The following is a 19,547-nucleotide window of genomic DNA, read 5'->3' as shown; positions in this document are numbered from 1 at the left end:
AGAGAGACCAAGAGCAAATGAGAACAATATTTGGCCCAAATTACTTTTCCTGACCAAACACTTGGTATTTTTGTTCCAAAGGCCTCTGGCTCACAATGAAAATGAGCTAATCCCTATTAGGAAGTCTTTCTGGATTTTGACTGGGAAGTGTTCGGTGTTGAATGAAAAAGCTTTGAGAGAAGCTTTTGTCCATGTTGTGTTCTCATTAGAAGTGTTCTCATTAGTGAAGTCTTGTGATAAAAATGGGTGCATTGCCCTAGTTTTTATTTATTAGAACTGAAATCCAATGTGCAAGTATCCCTGATTTTTTTTTTTGTTTCCTTATCCGCTTATGCTATGCCTTGCATGAGTGCCTCGCTACACTGTCCCTTCCTCTATGTGCAATCCCAGCGTGAGAGTCTTACCATCTTTTCCCTTCCTTTCTTCTCCCTTTGGCACGTGCCATGAGCTGGCAAGATCTTGTCCCGCACTGTAAGCTTGATAAAGGCTGGCTAGTGACACTTGCAGAGAGAAATGTCTGCCCTCCCCAGTTTTGGAAACAAACGCAAAACTCTCAGTGTAAAAACTGGTTTTCCTAGAATCTGTATGAACCCTGCAGAGAGAAGCTCCTTCAGAGGTGGTTCAGAAAATGAATTTACCTTTGGGTCTCTGAAATGCTCTACAAAGGAGCTGCTCTCCATTTCCTCTGACACATGAGGAATATGGGGCTCCTGTCTCCTAAATTAGTCAACATTACCTGAAGCTGGGCAAAACTGAGGTTCAGAAGTTGAGCTATCTTCAGTTGTCCTTCAGTGAACACGTTTACTCCTGTAGCAAGCCTACTTTGACAAGCAAAATAATAATCTTTTAATACATGTTCCTTCAGTAAAAAAATAGTTATTTTTAGTGTGTTCAAAACCTTTCCAAGGCCCCAAGTTCATCTTGAATGTTTTCTGGCTGTGTTTGGAGGACAGAAGCAAGTGTCTGTGAAGCAAGTTGCAGCAGGGAATCCCTGCAGCAGGCAACCAAAGGCTGTGACAGCAGCAGAGTACTGGCTTCCACAAACTGCCCTAGAAATGTGCTGCAATCTCAAACTGCAGCATCCATCAGGAGTAGGGTTTGGTTTCTCTGTTCTGCGTCCTTTTCCTTCCAGCTAGGACCAAACTGCCCTGTGTATTGTAGGGTGTGGATAACAAAGCCCCTCCTGAGGCAGCTAGACTGAATCTTAGAAAATTGATTTCCATGGCAGGGTATTAAAAATGTAAGTACAGCACTTTGTGGGCCTGGTTTTGTTTGAGATACAGGGCTGCACTCCTTCATGAGAGAAATTTTCCATTCAAATACTTGGTACTTTCTGTTTCTGATTTATCTAGAAACTCTGGCATTTTCTCTGTCTAAAAGTCTCATTACTAGTAAGACTCTCATGATATTTTGGCAAGACTACTCCCCGTTATGGATAAAATCAGTGAGTACAGAAACATATTGGACAAGAACTTTTTTTTTTAACTGAAAGAAAGCTTGAATTCAAAGTGAAAACTTGGGTCAATTTTTCACTTTATTTTTCCCTGATTGGTTCCTTTGTTGCACTATCATTTCAAAACAGACCTTTGTGCTTACTTTTCACCTTTTTTCAAAGTCTGGTTTTCCCGTTTCAACTTTAAAAGCTGATTTTTATTATTATTATTTTCTGTTTTTCTTTCTTTTTCTTTTTCTTTTTTTTTCTTTTTTCCTTTTTTCCCCCCCCCTTTTATTTTGTTTGGAGTTTTTTTGTTTGTTTTGTGTTTGGTTTGGGTGGTTTTTTTTGGGTTGTTTTTTTGTTTGTTTTTTGTTTTTTGTTTTTTGTTTTTTTTTTTTTGAGAACTACTCTTTCCATCTTAATTGCTGAAATTAGCAAACAAAGGACATTGGGGGCTGGAGAAGCTAGGCTAGGAAAGAGGAGATGATGGAAGAAAATGACAGAAATACATAAAATACAGTAAAGGAAAGATGAAAACATAGGCAATATGGGGAAAACAGAAAATATGGGGAGAAAAAGCAAACAGAAAAGGAAAGGAATTGCACTGCGAGAGAATGAGGTCTTCACTCTCTCCTTGCCTGTGTTGGGTTCCTTATGTGTTTGCAGGAAGCGTACAGGGGTTTATGGAAACATCTTCCCTGTTGTCATCCCTGGACAGAATGATTCCTTTGAAATTACTTACAAGAGTAGAAAAGTCATTAATCAAGCCATCTTCCTAGCCTGTGTGTGAGTCTTTCTCTTTTTAAGTCACCTTAGAGGAGCAGGGAGGGAGAGCAGGAAAATGAAGAATAGGAGTGATCATCTCAGGGCTGGGAAGAAAATGGACAAGGCTGTCTGGAAAAAAAAGAAACAAAAAGAGAGTCTAAAACAGAGCTTCCTGATACCAATGTATCTCTAAAAAAAGGGAGAATATTGTTGTGTGTGATTTGCTGAAGGAGGTAGAGGAAGGTCAATTAAAAAAAAAAAAGCAACTTTTTAAAATATTATTTTCCACAGTATATATTTAAAAATAAAGGGAGAGCTTAAATGAAACAATTTTATTTGTGCTTGTTTGGATGGTATGATGGCCAGGAATTGTTTGTTTCAAGGGGGTGTGCTTCACCTCTTTGTTCCACTATGGGAACAAATCTCTCATGCTGTTTATGTCTCAAGACCCATGCCAGAAGTCTGCAGTTCTTGTCTTCCTGTGCAGAACCGTTTTGCTTGGCTGTGAGCATAAAAGTTCTAGGGAGGCACTGTCTATTAAGGCTAATTCTGTTTCAGCCTTATCCAATACTTTTGTCTTTTGTGTGGCTCTCTCACACTGTGTAGTTTGGCTATAATCTGTGTGCCTCTGGCTTATGAAATGTTGTGCTGAAGTTTGCAGAGCTTAAATGTATGCACTGATCAGTGTGACCTTCTGCACAGAACCAGCTACAGAACTTTGTGCAGCAGTCCCAGGAAATCCAGGCTGCATCTCTGCCGGTACTGCCTGGAAGATGGGACCAGTGGAGATCTCATAAAAAGTTGTTCAGGAACTGGGGTTTCCAAAAGCACAGTGCTGTACTGAGTAGACCTGTCTAAACTAGTACTGAAACCAGTGACACAGTGGTGCTCTGCTAGTTCTTTTTATACTTGATGAGAAACAGTCCTAAATATTCTGGGAGGACCACACTGTTCGGGCACTGCTCTTTGCCATGTGGGCAGTACTGCTTTGTTCAATGCTGGTGGGAAGGTCTCTGATGGATGCTGGCGAGATGTGCTGTGGATGTGCCTGTTGCATTTCAGGAACAGAAAATTCCACTGACTTCCAGGGGCAGTTCTAGAAACATTGCTGATTTATTAGAGTGTTTCTGATAATCCCCCTGTAACTGGCTTCTTTTGTGGTGCACATGGGTTGCTGCTGTTGCCACTGCTGCAGATGGGTGATTAGTATTACATGAAGTACTGGAGAACCCAAAGAAATCCAAAGCGCTGTGGTTCTGTAGGATCTCCACACACATAGCAAAGAGATCTTATTGCAAGGCATGTTTTTGTGATGTTCTGCAGAGAAGTAACACGTACTGGGGGAATGATCTTACTCAAATTCTTAAGAGGATACCGTGATGAAGAGCTTTGGTGCTACACACAGTATCTGGGATAATATCCAAAAAGTCCAGATGTTTAGTCTTCAGTGGCTTCATTTTAAGCTATTAAATGTGGAGTTTATTTTTTGGTTGGAAGCTGACTTTTTCTTAATTTTCCTAGCATACACTAAAATGTTGGCTTTCCTGAGGGAAGCTTGATTCTCTTGGTTGCCCATTAAACAAGTGCAGTGCACTTGTGCCACATATGTGCATTAGGATTGGAATCACATGATTTTCTGGACTTCTTTTTTTTTGTTTTCTTTTTAAAAAAGATTTTAGATTTTGTTTTTGGGACAACAATGCCTCGATGCAATAAATGCAGACTTCCTAAGCAATAAAATCCCTGATAGGAAGGTGAAATGGGCATGCTAATTAGATGTAGTGTAGACTAAGGGTGGGAAAAGCTTCCTAATACTGTAGTCTGTCTCCCATCATGTTACACCATTGCGTTCTGCATGAGATCCTTCATCTGCTCCATCTGCTTGTTTCTAGATAAAGGCAAGGAAAGGCTACTTCTTTTTCATGTGCAATGTTTGTCCCAACCATCTGGGAAGAAAAAAGGAAAAAAAAGTAATGAAATGACAGAATGGTATGATTTCTAGAAGACTAGGGAGCTTTTCTCTTTCCAAATGTCTTCCTTGTCTGCTGCTAGAACCTCATCTTGTCCTCCAGTTCAGGAGAAAGCACTAGGGAGGGTGAAGCTGTTGTGCCCCATGAATAGAAGAGAGTGGCAATCCCCGTTTATTTCAAAGGTTCCAAGCCTGGCATGTGAGGGAATTTGCGCCTCAGGTCCAGGTTACCCGCCACCCTTGCCCTTGAGCAGTGGAAAATATACCTGCTCTCAGGGTCATATAACACAATATCACTCAATGTAATAGAAATACCCAGTACAGGATCTTCTGATTGCATTATGTACAGAAATACATGGACATGCCATCTTCTGATTGATGTACCACCTGCCTGTGTCACCTCTGGAAGAAAGAGTCCCAGGATTGCCCCAGAAATACAAAATGGTGCCTCAGAAGACGTAAGGGTAGACTAGCAAGTTGTTGCCAAAGTTGCTGTCTCTGTGTAATGGAAATGAGATGGGTTTCCTTTTGTGGGCACCCTTTTGGTCATGGACCCTGAGTTCATGTGTTCATTTTTTCAGCCAGCTAGTACCTCATCATCTTCCTCCACACACACCCCTCACTGCTTTCAGGGTCTGGTGGTGGTGTGGGAAGGTGCTTTCCTTTGTGTTTGGTCACAAAAATGGCTTTGAGAGCTACAGGCCAGCGATAAAGCAAGCAGCAAATTTTGTAGTACAACATTTATACTCTTAAGAAAGCACAACCGTGCCTGCCGGATATTTGTCTGGCTAATTCTTGCTGTTGACAGGAAGCAGACATTCAGTCTCAAAACATTTACATATCTCTGCATTGACAACACCAACATGTATTTGGCATCTGCGTGAGAGATGCGCTGCAGTGCCTGTGTCTATGCTCTGTCTCGCCTGCTACAGCAAACCTAGGCCAAGTGACTGACCAAGAACACACACACACAACTGTGGGAGATTCCCCACTGCTTCTTGAAAGACTGAAAAATAATTTTTGGTTGCTGGTTCTTTATTTCTTTAATGTGGTGTATGAGGATCCTGCTGGGCATTTCAAATGTCATTTTCTCTTTTTGTGCATTTTGGCTTCCTAGGCAAAGTATGTTTGCTGGGTTTATGTGTCCCAGCAAAACTCCTTGCTGCTTCCTCTTTCATTTTTGTTTATTTGATGTACTATGCTGATGCACAACCACTCTCTCCAAACTCAGATCCTATTACAGACCTGGGCATCTCCATAATTTTGTGTATAATTTATAAAAACTGTGATAATTTTAATAATAAAATATCCCTCATTAATAACAGAGTATGATTATATCTGAATTTTCCTCACTTTCATTTTTAAAAATAATATATTACCATATAAAATCCCCCTTCCTCATATTTACCTTCTATGTTTAAGTCTTGAAATTCATACCTTAAACTGGTTTGATATGGTGAAAGTTGTTTTCCATTGTATATTTGGCCTCTCACCGGCAATATATATCAACGAGTTTGCTTTCTAGTTAAATCCTTAAGGGTCTCTGGAGACCCTAAAGTAAACAGCTTTACGTTCAGAGGACGCCTGAGCATTTAGGAGGAGCTACTGAACATAGTCCTTGCTGATATTCTTATGATCTGGATTCAGGATAGGACACAGCAATTGCCACCATCCGCAATGCCCACCCACCCCCTCCTTTTAAGGCATATACCAGATTTCTCATTTCTTCTTTGATGATATTGCTGCCAAAGCTCCCTCAATATCTGCTTGTTATACTAAGTTGGGAAGAACTAGGCAATTACATGGAAAGGTAATTAGATGATCCTGAGGACTGGATTTTGAGAAACAGAGAACAAATCCAACAGTAAAATCATTCACTTAGCAAGTAATAGAAGAAACTCTATCTTGTAAGTGCCCAAGCCAAAAATGGGCACAGTTGTGAAGGCAACATATATGGTACAAAGATGCATCAGATGAGATCTTTTCAGTAAGTAAAGGGTAATATTAAAAGAATGATGTAATTCTTTTAGTATGTAATTATACTGATGTAACTCCACGTGATCATGTAATGTTGGGTTTTCATCACCCACATTCCAGAAAGACCCAGGATGTCTCTTCCAGTCCCATATTTGTGCCTTTTTTCTCTACAAGCTCTTTGGAGGCTTGTTGTGGCCATGAATTTCAGTGTGCAAGAAGCTTCCTACGTATTGGCATTTGTACACAGGGGATTGTCCTCCTGCTGGTTTGAACTCCTGAAGCCTCACAGTCATCATCCAGGTGGCTTCCAGGTGGGTTTCAGTGAGCATCTTCATCAGACCTTTGTGGTGTGTGACCCCTCTGTTCTGCACCAGCAGGGAATGTTACACGCAAGCTGGCACTAAAGAGCTACCTTAAATTCAAGATAGGAAGGAAGGTGTTTGCTTCAGATTCAAATGTTGTATTATTCACTAGATTCTTTTTCATGTATTAGAGATTTGTGATTTATAGTGATAGGAAACTTCTACTAGTTCCGAAATTCAGATTTGATTAAAAGCCCACATTTCACCCACTTTATCCATGTCTTCCCTAGATTGCAGAACTGTCTCAAATCTGAAAAAAATGGATTAGAGATCTTGAAAAGAGATTTTCTGATGTGATTTCTTCTCCATTCTTTTTTGGGGTTTTTTGGCTTTTGTTTTGTTTTGTTTTGTTTTGTCTCAGCCTGGAAAACTAATAGCCATTTTTGACTACCATAATAATAGCAGTTTTGAACTTTAGGCTACAGAGAAATGTGGTAGATACATGAAAAAAAGCTCAGAAGGTGCAACAAGTATTTAACCACAAAAGAAAAAGAACACCCTGGGCAGTATAGCTGTAAAACTCTAAGGATGCTTAAATTCTGATTGTCTGAAATAGTAAGTCCAAAATCACTGGGCAATAAATGTACACTGTGTCTTTAACACGGATTTTGTTCTCACCTGTGTGTTGTGGCTTATCCTGCTCTGTGCTGCTCGTCTCTGCTGTGCTTCTCCTCCATAGCACGGGTGTAATGCTGGTAGTTAGCACCAGTCATTTACTGAAAGCACATTGACCTCTTGCTCAAAGGCCATCAGTATTTTAGCATTATGGTGATGGTGGTATCAGGATCCTTTTCTTAGAATTATGAAATATTCAGAAGGTATTGCTCATCTCTGCCTAAAGCTCCAAGACATCATGAGTGTTGATGGGTTGGAATAGGAGCTCTTTGCATGTTATCCAAAATGTTTATCACAGCAAAGGTTGACATGCCAGAATTGGCCAACTGGCATGAAAAAAAAATTCACTTTCTTGGGAAAGTGTTATCACTTTGCTGCCTTTTAGAAACTATAGTTGTTTTCTGAATTACAAGTGGTTTGCATAAAGAACATAAATTGCTGTGCTCTTTATCACTTCTTACTGTATGACAAATATACAGTCCAATTTTTCAAGTGCGGTGTCTTGAAAATGAATGTGTATTTGAAATGAAAACCATTTCAGTACTTGAGCATCCTCCCTCTGGAACAGACTGGATAATAACATGTTCATCACCTTGGGTTATTTTAATATTTCCTGAAGCCTGCACAAGATGCTTTCTATTTTCTTGTCAAAACATACTGAAAAGAAAATTATTTTTAATAAAGTACAGTAATCACAGTGTGATCACCAAGTGCATCTTCTCTTGTCATATTGTTTCTTCCTACTTGCAAGGTTTTTCAGTTACTTAATGTTAAGACTGCTGAGCAATCCAGTGTTGGGAGGCAGAGAATGGAATATTTCATTTCTGACAAAGAGCCCTGGGTGATATACAACATCCTCCTTTGCCTCCTAGAATAGTATCACTGTTTAAAATGAGTGCTGGAAGAATTGGCTGCTGAGAGATTTCATCCCCCTCCCCAGTATTTCACTGCTGTCTTCGATAGGTTCCATTGGTGCACTGGAAGTAAAGCACCCATTGATTCTGTTTTGCCTGTCCATAAATGCCTGCTAGAACACCATGCCAGATACCAGCCCTGAGAGATGCAGGACTGTGTTAACATTCGTTTCTAACTAGTCCACGGGAGCTGGAATTAGTCTCATAGTTTTTTAGGTTATGTGCCCTTTTGGTGAACAGCTGATGGTAACTTGCTTAGCTTTGGGTAAACTGAGGTCCAGTATTTAGAAGAGAAAATTGGTTGTCTTACGCAGGCACTGGGAGCTTTCTGAAGTAATGGCTGAATGATTTTTTTTTCTAAACTGTTTCTCTACACCAGGTTTTTTACTCAAGTCACTCAGGTCTAAAATAAGTGATGGACAAATCTCAAGAGATTTGGTTTCATATCTTACCCAAACATTATCCAAGCTAAGTAAAGCTCTGGAGTCTGCATAACTGAGCATGAAACCTCAGAAGAACAGACTTTCTCGTGAGAGTGTCAGTGTTTCCTGCTGTCTGGAAATACCGAGAAAACAGTCTTTCTTGTGGTATTTTGAAACTTCGGCATCTGGACGTCGCTGTAATCAGAGGAAAGTGAATATGAAAAATAGTGGCTTAAAAAGTGAACCCTTTTTCAGTCTTGGGTGTAAGGGTTCCTTTTAAGTTTTTCAGGGAAGCTATTAATTGATACTGTAACTCTATCTCAAAGCAGGTGATCTAAATATGAACCTGCAAATTCTGGCTATTTTGTTCTGGGTATTGCAAAATATTATCACTTGTGAGTCACTGAGTATGTCTTCAGTCAAGGAAAGAAACAGCTATTGTATCCTTCCCTTCCTTTTATGTAAATATGTAACTAAGCACTGCTCTTGGAGTACTTGTTCTTGGGAGAACATTCTGCTTTCTTCAATCGCTGCTTCAAGTGTGAAATTTAGCTCAGCTGCAGAGCCACAATGAATGTCTCATGCTAAACAAATCTAGTGAAAATAACCTTAATGATTCTATAATACAACTAATATATTGATAAAAATGTTATGGTAGTAAATAACTATAATGTTGGATCATACATTCGTTTATATTCGCAGATACGAGCTGTCCCTGTATTTAAAAATATAGTTAATCTTCATTTTGTATTTTGACAGTGGATCAATGGGACTTGCAGAGATTTACTTCAAAAGTTAAAGATGGAAAAGTGTGTTTATCTCTTGTCCTTCTGCCACTGCAAAATTTACAGTATGTTTTCTTCTTTATTCAGTCCCTGTTTAGTAACTTGAGCAATGAATTTTCCATCATTGGTTTTGTGTGATTAATCCAAGTTTGCGTTGTTAGCAAATACCTGGAAATATTTCTCAACTTTCCTCTCAGTTCATTTTCATCAAGATTTTCATTCTTTGACAGGTCCTCACAAAGTCTTAGGTCTCTCTGTTTGTACTGGTCATGTGTTGCAATTAGGGTTAGCCATAAGTACTCACTCACATGTAGGTTTGCTTTTAAGACCCCAAACATTTGTCATACTGTTAGAGATGAACAAATACAGTTCTGCCATTTGCAAAATCTGGATTTTTATGGCTATGTTTTTGCTTTTTCTAGAATTTTCTTCAGTTGCCAGTCTTTGGAGTTCCGAATTGCCAGGAATGCAGTGTAAATTGAGAGAGGGTAGTCAATTGCAATACTGTTTTCTTGATAGGTATATTTGCTAAATTCATAACTTCTTATGCCTCTCCCCCTCACTGTTGTTATTGCAACCATCTTTCAGAAAGAGCTTTTGTCAGTTTTGAGATCTGCTTCTGTTCCTTCAGAGACTAAGTTTTTGGAAGCATGAACTTCCAGAAAAATAGGCATGAATATGCATACACATATAGTTACTTACTTATTGTATCAGTATTTCTTTCCCACATACCAAAATTTTGTAGGTTTCTTTGTACTGTTTCCTTTACTTATCGGAGATTGACGAAAATAATTTCGAAGCAGTTTAAAATACATTAAAAGATAATCAGGAGTTCCATACTTCAGTTTTGCATGAAAATATTATCATTAATTACTCAATGCAATTAATAATAACCTGTATTCATACACGAGCTGCTTAAATCAAAGTAATTGAATGTTCAAATTAAGAATGTTTTGGCAAACAGATCTCTAAAAATTCTGTGTTAGTTGGTGCTGTTTTTTCCCCAGTCCTCTTGTTATGACGGGGATTCAGATAATACAAGAGGCAAAAGAAATCACTGCAGGAACATAATCAAAGTGACAGTTTTGTGCTGTATTTCCATATCAAGCTAAAGCAAACAAAAAAACCCCCAGCTATATATGCATACTTAACAATGTAGGTGCATCTCTGGGGAGTGATCAGAAATGAAGGGACTATCTTTTCTTTCTTGCATTTAAGACTCTTCACTTCCAATTATTTTTCTAACTATATATTAGCTGTTTTAATTAAAAGGTGATGATTCACCACTTTCTAGCCACTGAGAACATTTTTATAAAGTAGAGATTTAAAAATAGTAATAATGTAGACTATTTTACTATTACTCTGAGCATTTGGAGCTGTAGGAATATTTTAGCACAATTTGAACAATGAAAGAAAAAGCTGTTTTCGGTAATTTTGTGTTCAAGGGTGATTCAACCTCTTTGCTTGCTAACTCTAATTTTCCAAGGTTTATAAAACTTTAATTTGATTCTTTATCTGAGCATAAAACAATGTCTGAAAATTGCATAGTAAATTAATAGATAATCACTTTTTTTTTGCAGACTACCTGATTGTCAGAAGAAATACTGCCTTTTAAGAGACACTCTAAATAAATGCTGGGCAAAAGTGAACTTTACAACTCAAATTAACTTAGGTTTCTGTGAAATCCTAGTCATTTCTTCTAAGTGTGAAGGAGAAACATCTCTCTGATTATTATATATTTGCTTTGTTGTGTATTTATACTAGTGTTTGTGTCAAAACTTTGTGCTTGTGTCTTCAAATGTATGCATATATATGTACAGATATGTGTGGAGGTGATATAAAAAAGCTAAAATACGGTATCTGTGATATATTCTATTCATGGTTTCTTAATTCATCAAGTAATTTTGACTGCTGCCTCTTCCCTAGGCTGCAGGAATACCCTAGGGTATTCCTCTCCCTCATCACATCTCCTTTTGGGGGTGGTTTTTAATTTCCAATCTCTAAGTAATGTTAACACAAACATTGAAAAAAAAAGCAAACACTCTCTTAAAATTACTTTGTCCCCTTTTTTGTCCAAGCAACCTCTACACTCCTTGAAGACCAAACCTGTATGATATGCTCAGTCCTCTCTGTTCCGGATTTCAGACCTGATGTATTGAATTCTAGATGGTCAGAAACAAGGACTGGGAACTTTCTTACATTAAAAAGGCATTGTGTGCTGGTGAGAAGGACAGTTCCAAATGGTCTGGTCTTCAGACCTAGAAAAAAAGTTTAGGTAGAATGGAATTGTAATTACACACAAGCAAATTTGTGTTCATCTTCAAAAAGTTTCTCCACTATTATGTATTATTATGCAAAATTTACACAAATCTTATGCTGCCAAAAGGAGTCATTGGGACCAAGTCAAGATCTCCAAGGTGGGAAATTATAAGAGCTGGAGTTCCTGTTTTGCCACAGCTTCCCTTAAATGCCCATGTCAGCCCCTGGTACAGAGGGCCTGGCAGGAGTGGAGATTGCCTGGGTAGATTGGCCTTTTCCATCTGTCAGGAAGGACAGAAAATGGACTTAGAGAAACCAAGCATTAACTCTTTTGGTGAAGTGAGTTTGTTGATATCAGTGGAACCAGAAGAGCTCCTCAGTATGTGTGAATTTCCCATCAGTATTTAGGTGCTTTCACGATTAGTGACCCAGGAACACCAGCTGAATTAGTGCCCAGACTCCATGCCAGACTCCTGGCTGGATGCATCAGGTCTCCTGTCTGTGTCTGTGTGGATGTGTGGGAGCCAAAAAACAAGAGAGTACTGTTTGACTTGAATTCAAGTGATTTAAAGCAGCACCTGGTCAGAGGTCAGATGGGGTGTTTGGCCTTGTGTCAGGGTCAGGCTGAGAGCTCATCCCCAGCTTATCTTCCCTAATTTGTCATGGCTTCTCCTTTCTCAGCCCCCCGCCAGAGGTTCCTGTCTTTGCAGAGCTCCAGCTCAGCAGCATGCCAAGGCTCTCCACTCCTCACTTCTCCTGCTCTTCGGCGTTGTTTTTCTCTTTTATTTTGACCCTGGGCGATCAGGTGGCTGCCGAGCTGTGGCTTGGCTGCATGTTGTCCTTTCAAACCCGTTGGTGGCTGAGGGGCCGTGGGCGAGCTGGTTCCAGGGGCAGTGCCAGCAGGAAGGATGGAGCCACTGTGGGGATCCGAGGGTGTGTAGTCAGGACAGTAAGGAGGGCAGAGCAGGCTGGGCTGGTGCAGATTAGTTCAGCAGCCGTGACAGCTCCCTTTCCGATGGCGTCAGCAGTGGCGACTGCCGACGGAGCGTCTTCCATGCAAAAAAGCACCTTGGTGTGCTAGCTGTTAAGCATTAATTGGGGGACCAAGTTCCCAGGACACCCTGAAACCTCTGTTCCCATGCGCTTTGAGTAACTAATGCTGCTTTCAGCAGCGACTGGGGAGCTGCCTTAATGCTCCAAAAAGGCAGCAAGGCTCTCATTCCTGTCACTACACCAGCAAAGCTTCCTGGAGGGGAAGTGTAAAGCCCATGTGTGCCAATGGGAGCTCACCTTTTCTCTGTGCCACCATCCAGCACTTCGTGAGATTTCTGGGAACCACAAGTGCCAGGCAGTCCCTTAAATTATTTGGCATTACCCCTAAGTACCCAATCAGTCAGGGCAATTCAGAGTTTGATGTCTAAGAGCTCTACACACCTGCAATTACTTAAATCCACAAAATTGCACCCACAGGTATTTGCAGGCACAAAAATGTTGGCATAAAATTAGAGGCCATTTCCTAAAACCTGTGCCGAAATTTTGATGATATACTATATGAGGGGTTGTTATTTTGAAATGGATTTGTGGAAAGCAATTGAAAATCTCCAGGCATCCCATCTCTGTTTAAAGTAACAACAATAACAAAACTTTAAATTAGCATAGGAGATTTAAGACATTTCAGGAAAACATTGATTAAATCTGCCAATGAAATGAACGTGTTTGGTGAGTGACCTAATTAGTGTATACTTGGTTCTTTTTCACTGCACTGCTTACCACTAATTGCTGTTCTGCTGGTCTTCTCCTGACAAGTAAGAAAAAACAAGGATGAGGGATTTGTTGAGGAAATAGTGACATTCAGTTTTAATTCATTTGAACCTGCTGCCAAGCTTAATTATGGAACTGAGAAACTGAGACTGGGAGGCCCCCAGCCATTTAGGTTATAGGAGACAGAGATGTTTAGTGTCTGCCAGTGTATTTGGGTAGCACTTACTGCAGCTAGCTATAAACTTGAGTTTGCTGATGCTTAGCTGTTTTCTTTCCCCCACAGGTAAAAAAAAAACCAACCCATACTGGTTTTATTTCTTAAATTTAATTATTTAGCCCTAATGGCATCAGGCCTGTACAAAATTACGGGCATTGTATTTCTTAAAGGAAAAGTTTAACAATTATTCTAGATAGTCTTGTCTTTGGGTTTCTTTGTGTGTGTGCTTGCATGCATGAACCAGTAATATGGCATTCTACAAAATAGACCTCAGGATCCTGGAGTACTTGTAGCATTGGAGTACCAAAGGCACCTTCAGTGTAAGGACATTTGAAATGAGGGGCTCACGTTAGTGATTAAGTTCAATTCCCATCTCTCAAAGCAGTAACACAGCTTTCCTTATTTGTATTTGGAGTTCTTAAAGGAAAATGTCAGGGTGCTTCAGGAAAAAAGGGGAAATAGTTTTGGTTTTGGTTTCCTGTGGTGGTCATGGATTTTTGTGAGCACAGTCTGAAGGTCCTGGTTTAGAATCTGAGTTTGTTTTTCATTATGTTCTGCATAAAAGCTGGGGGGAAAAAACGTATAATCCATTGACCAGAATGTTTACAAGGCAGTGAACACACAATAAAAATGCAGGGGAAAGAAAAGAAAAGAAAAAAAAGCTGTGGAATTTGAGTCTAGAAGAGGGACAGTCTGGTGGGGCTTGCACTTGTTTTTAAAGGAGGAAAAAGAAATGTAGATGTTTTCTTAGAGCAGCGTCTGATTGGCAGACCCTGATCTGAATTCCTCCCGGGGATGACTCCAGCCATTTTCCTACCTTTTCCCAGGAGGAGCCAGGGAACAGTTATCTGAGCAGGGATAGATGCCGGAGCAGCCAAATGCAGCCACAGTGCACCTGCCAGGGGCAGCCACAGCAGCCCAGTTCTGCTGGCGAGGAGCACAAGCCACTTCAGCCATAGCCTGGGCAAGAGAAAAGAACTCTCAGCACAGGGAGTTTGGAGGTTCATTTACACTGTGGAGAGCACTGGAGGGGATGTTCCAAGACCCAGTTTTAGCTTTTGTGGGGGCTAAACTTCATCCACCCAGACAAGTACATGAAACAAAACAACAAAAAAACCCCAACACACAAACCCCCAAAACCCAAACAGAAAAACCGACGCTATTTAGTTACTGCCCGAGACACAAAAATGAAGTGAGATTATAAACAAATGAAATATGTTGGTGTAGGTCACTAACATAGACTATAAACGTCTGCATGGAAGAACGGAAACTGTACAAAAAGGCAACATGCCTGGTTTTCTGTTATATAGCATTGCAGGGTTCTTGTAAGGATACTTGAATACTGAAACAGCCTGGGAACTTGGCTTCCCTTGCGGCAGATTGATGTTCTTTGGACGGGTTTTCAGCCATGGAGTGATTTTGTCCTGATGTTCTGTGTGTGGTGGAGAGATGTGTCGGAGGGGGGAGGGCTACAAAAAGATACTTGGAATGAAAATGAGCTTGAGGGAAGGAAAAAGAACAACTTTGCAGTGAGGCAGGGAGTAGTAATACTAGAATGCATAATGGACAGCTAAAGATGTTATTTTTTGTCTCAAGACTCTCACTGGATCTCTGATATGGTCATATAGCCCCTTGTGCCCACTCAAAAATGCTTAGAAGATATTCATGGTTTTAGATATTATGGACTGATGTTACTCCTCAATAATTTATTATGCTAGATATACCTGGTATCTGTAATACAATGCTGGAATGTTCTTACATGTTCTGGTTTATATCTACAAGCAAAACTTAGATGTGAATACTTATTGCGCTGTCTGGAAAGTCATATTAAAAATAATTTCCTTTCTATTGCTTCATACATGAAGCCTGCACTGTACACTGATGCTTAATATAAAAATCTAACTCCATTATCTGTTTTTCATGACAATGTTAAAACTTACTTTTGCACTTCTGCTCCTGGTTGTTGGGCATGGAAACGGTGAGAAATAAAAAAAAAAAAAATTATTCTCCTGAGAAGACCACCTCACTGTTCTAAAAAGTAATTCTCTCAGTGTTTGATCCAAGCCATCCCATGACTTCCCAAGACATTTCAGATTTCCCATTTGGCAGCTCTGGCTTCTTGTCAGGATTTCTCACACAGGAAAATGGAAGTTACATCTAATTGTATCTCCTCCTTCCTTCCAGAAGTTGCTCTCCCGAAGGGCAAAGGCACTGGAGAAATCCAGGGAGGACTCTTGCTCCCTTGTAGCATGTGTTTTAGTTCAAAGCAGCATCAGCTTTACTGCTGCTCTGCAGTGAGAAGAGTGCTTGGGTAGCGCTGCAAAGGAAAACGCGATGCAGAACAAGCTGATTTAAAAGTGGCTTGCAGTTAAAAGGGAAAATCAAAGGAGGGAATCAGAGAAGGTCAAACATTCTTCACATCCCCAAGCTGATCAAGCTCTAGTGTTTATTAGATTTATCACAGTGTCCCTCAATCTGTCAGTGTCTCTATCACAGTGTCCCTCAATCTGTAGTAATACCCTATCAAAAAGATCTCCCCAATCCTCCCCACAACAAAAAAGCCTCAACCAAACAAACCAAAACAGAAAACTGAGCTAAGAAAAGAAGAGAAAGGTTCAGATACTGACTTTGCTACAAAGTAGTGCTTTTCATGCTCCTTAAGTCAGCAGTTTCTTTAATAATTTTGTCTGTTTTATTTTTTCTTATTTATTTTAATTTTCTTAAAACTTTGTGAATGAGATTTAAGCCAAGAAACAAAAACATCCATGTACACAAAATTCTTTCATGATTGGACTAACCCCTGCGTTGAGTGATGCATGCATACAACAATAATAATAGGGATATTTGTAATTTGAGGGGCAAGGTAAGCACACACTCTTATACCTAGATTCGGTGCAGAGAGGACAGCAGTGAAGTCTCCCAAGAGTAGGAGGAAAGGCTGGGAAAAGAAATACAAATGGATACAGCAGGAAATCATATCTGTGGTTGCCTCCTGTAGGATGTGTATTGACCTAGTAAATGGAGATGTCTGCAAAGAAGCTATAAATATGCTTGTGCTAATATTATTAAAGCTTTCAGGCGGTTCAGTTTCATCCATATGGCTTTCCAGGGAGATGCTAAAGATGTGGCCCCTGGCCACAGCTTGTCTGAGCAGCACATGCCTACCTGCACTGTAATTGCTTAATAAGATGTAGGGGTTTTCCCTGGATGGATTGTGAAATATATGCAGCTGCCTAAATAGGTGCTCAGTGAGATTTTTAGATCTTCCTAATTCAGTTGAAATCCTTATGAGCAAGACATTTGAATGTTATTGAAGATCAGAGAGAGCTCAGTGCTTTAAAAGTTGTGAAAAGGCCATTCCTTGCCCTCTTACCCTTACTTTATGTCTTAAAGGAAAATAAAAATGCTTTCAGCATTGTTGCTGTCCAGTAGGGGCTTAACAGCACTGGGCTTGCTTGAACATACCAGTGTTGCTGGTTAAGGGAAGAAAAAAATGGAGAGGAAAGAAGAGAAGATAGGAAGTGACTGGCTGATTAATATATTAAACTAATGCAAATACCAGGAGTAAGAAAGCCACTTAAAAGCAGGTGATTATCCCTTGCCAATCCCTAAGATCTAACCTCACTAGGCTGCTGTTCAGATGATACCCCAAAGCAATTCCTGGCAGGGATCTGTCCCTTGTTCCAGTACAGAGAGCAGTGGGATGAAAGGGATGTGGTTAACCAAAGCTGAGACTTTGCTATCCCACCATCTTCTAGAGCTATCTGGCAGTTGCCCGTAGAGCACACATTGGGATTTCTCCCTGAATTGGTCCCACCTGCTGGAAGGCTGCTCTCCTTGCCCCTGCACAGATGGCCCCAGCCTGCCACAGAGACTTGCTGCCCTCCTCTTCGGAGGCTTAATCCTTGTATGGGTTCAGGGGACAAGGGAAGGAGTGTTGTTTTCTCATGAAACCAGCCATTGCAAGCTGTAGCTTTGTATGCCAGGAAGGTCCGTACTGTTACCTCCTCTTATGGAAGAGATGGGGCAGGACTCCAGAGCACCAGAGTTCCATGAGCTCTCAGGGACCTTTTATCTGTTGGGACAGACAAAGACCTGCCTGCACTCCCCCTCTGCTTCATATCTTCAGGCACTTTGAAGCATCAGGCCAATGCATTCCCTTAAACCCCACTAGGCTGAGGAGAAAAGAAGTGACAAATAGAGGTGTGGTGGCAGTGCTACTGGAAGACTGTGAGACAATATGAGAGAATGGAAAGATTTCCCTTCTTTTTAAAATAAAATCTTTATCTGTGCTCATACACATGGATAATAGTGAAAATCTGTATTTATCTGTTTATTTTTCAGGTTATGGTTTTGTAGATTTTGACAGTCCTGCAGCAGCACAGAAAGCAGTAGCATCTCTCAAAGCAAATGGTGTGCAGGCGCAGATGGCAAAGGTAAGAAGAACCGTGTTATTGCAGGATTATTTCAGCTGTTGGGTTAAATTTCCAAGGATTTGTTTTGCTCCTGTTTTTCTTAAGGTTTTGGATTGCTTATTCCAAAGATTTTTTCATCCTTTGGCTCCAGCGCCTTGTTCATCCCATGGTTTGTCTGTGTTCTTGAGAGCTGTCTCACATAATGGGCCCTGATCCGATTCTCTCTCTGCCCCTCCCTGTGGAGAGGGTTGTAAGACAGAGCACTGGAGTGGAAGAGCATTGGAAATGCTTTTTGCTAACTGCTGGGTGATAGTTGCCTTTTCTTCACTTTACAGTTGCCTTCATTTGGTTCCTTTGCTTTGGAAAAGTTAACTCTTATCTGACATGGCTGGTAGGCTTCTCTGAAGGAGTGATTGACTGAGCATAAGGAAAATCTTGTTGATCTGCCTAGGTTTGGCTTCTCCTGTTTGTTGAGGTTTTTTTTTTGTTTTGAGGACTTAAATGGAAGTGTAGCAGGTTGCTGAAAGAATAGTTGCTAAAGGTTGTCTGGAGGTGACTGGCATCTGTTCAGAGAGGCTGTAGGAGCCATAGCAAGCACAGTGAGCTTAGTCACTCTTGGAATTGTCTTTTGTCCCCAGGCAAACAGGCTGATGAGGAGACAGGGGTTATAGTAATGACCATCGTGTGGTCCAGCTGTTCCCTTTCTGAAGGTGGAATAATGTGTCTTTGGGCTCTAGACTGTGTCAGCCAGCAAAAATAGCTGTTGTTTTGTGCTTTAAAAATGCCTTACCTGAGGATCACAAAAAGCATTTGATATTGCCTGATTTAGTCTCTGTAGAAATGATGCTGTCCTAGAATCTAAAACAGTGAAAGCAAACAGGTAATTACAAAAATAGAGGGAAATCAACTAATAAACAACCATCAGATTTGAAGATTTCCACTTAAAGGAATGCTGGTGGTTTAAACCTTTGTTTTTCAATGATGTCTTAGTGAAAACATAGTTTTGTTTTGGTTTGTGTTGGTTTGTTTTTTTTTTTTTATTTTACAGAGAAAAATCATTGCTGGTAAGTGAGGTTCTTTTGCCTTGTACTGAATTACACTCACTGTGCCTGAAAGAAACTGGATGACATCCATGTATTTCTGTTTAAGAGTGCCCCACAATGCAAGCTAGGCTGTTTTATTGGCTCTTAGTTTTTATTGACACATGGTGATAAAAAATATTTGCTTCAAATGGGTAAAAGATGGCAAGCTGAAGAATGTGAGCTTCTGCTATGGACTGTGATATTTTATTTCTCAGATATACGGCATCTCCTTGTTAAAATATAGGCAATTTGATGCATTAGTCAAGCTGTGGAAAAGAAACCAAAGACAGGAGATATGTTTTGTCCTAATGATTGATATCAAATAGTCATTTGTAGAGAGGAGTAAATCTATATAAATCTATAAAAAAATCTAAATCCATATAAAACTGTGCAGTTATAGATTTAAAATTATAGATTTAAAGATAGAATTGAAAGATAAATCTATGCTTGGGGTTGTCATGATTCAGAACAATGAACAATGGCAGTGCCTGTGTTCATGGAAATACAAAAAAAGGAAGGTGACTTAAAACACTGTGGTTTGGATTGTCCAATATTTAGGGACTAAAAGC

General features: G+C 40.1%; 1 protein-coding gene across 7 annotated transcripts in view; it reads left to right on the top strand.

The window, feature by feature from the left end:
• The window catches only part of RBMS3 (RNA binding motif single stranded interacting protein 3), a 707,084-nt gene that overhangs the window by 429,015 nt on the left and 258,522 nt on the right, over nt 1-19,547 (top strand). For all 7 annotated transcript variants that reach the window (XM_017732086.1, XM_017732084.1, XM_017732083.1 and 4 more), the window contains one exon: nt 17,826-17,917. In XM_017732086.1, the coding sequence (XP_017587575.1) occupies nt 17,826-17,917 (92 nt within the window). The remainder of the gene's footprint in view (nt 1-17,825; nt 17,918-19,547) is intronic.

Source organism: Corvus brachyrhynchos, unplaced genomic scaffold (genome assembly GCF_000691975.1).
Source record: "Corvus brachyrhynchos isolate BGI_N302 unplaced genomic scaffold, ASM69197v1 scaffold53, whole genome shotgun sequence".
In the NCBI taxonomy this organism is placed as follows: Eukaryota; Metazoa; Chordata; class Aves; order Passeriformes; family Corvidae; genus Corvus; species Corvus brachyrhynchos.
Note: the sequence above shows the minus strand (reverse complement) of the source record. Positions and strands in the feature narration are given on the sequence as shown.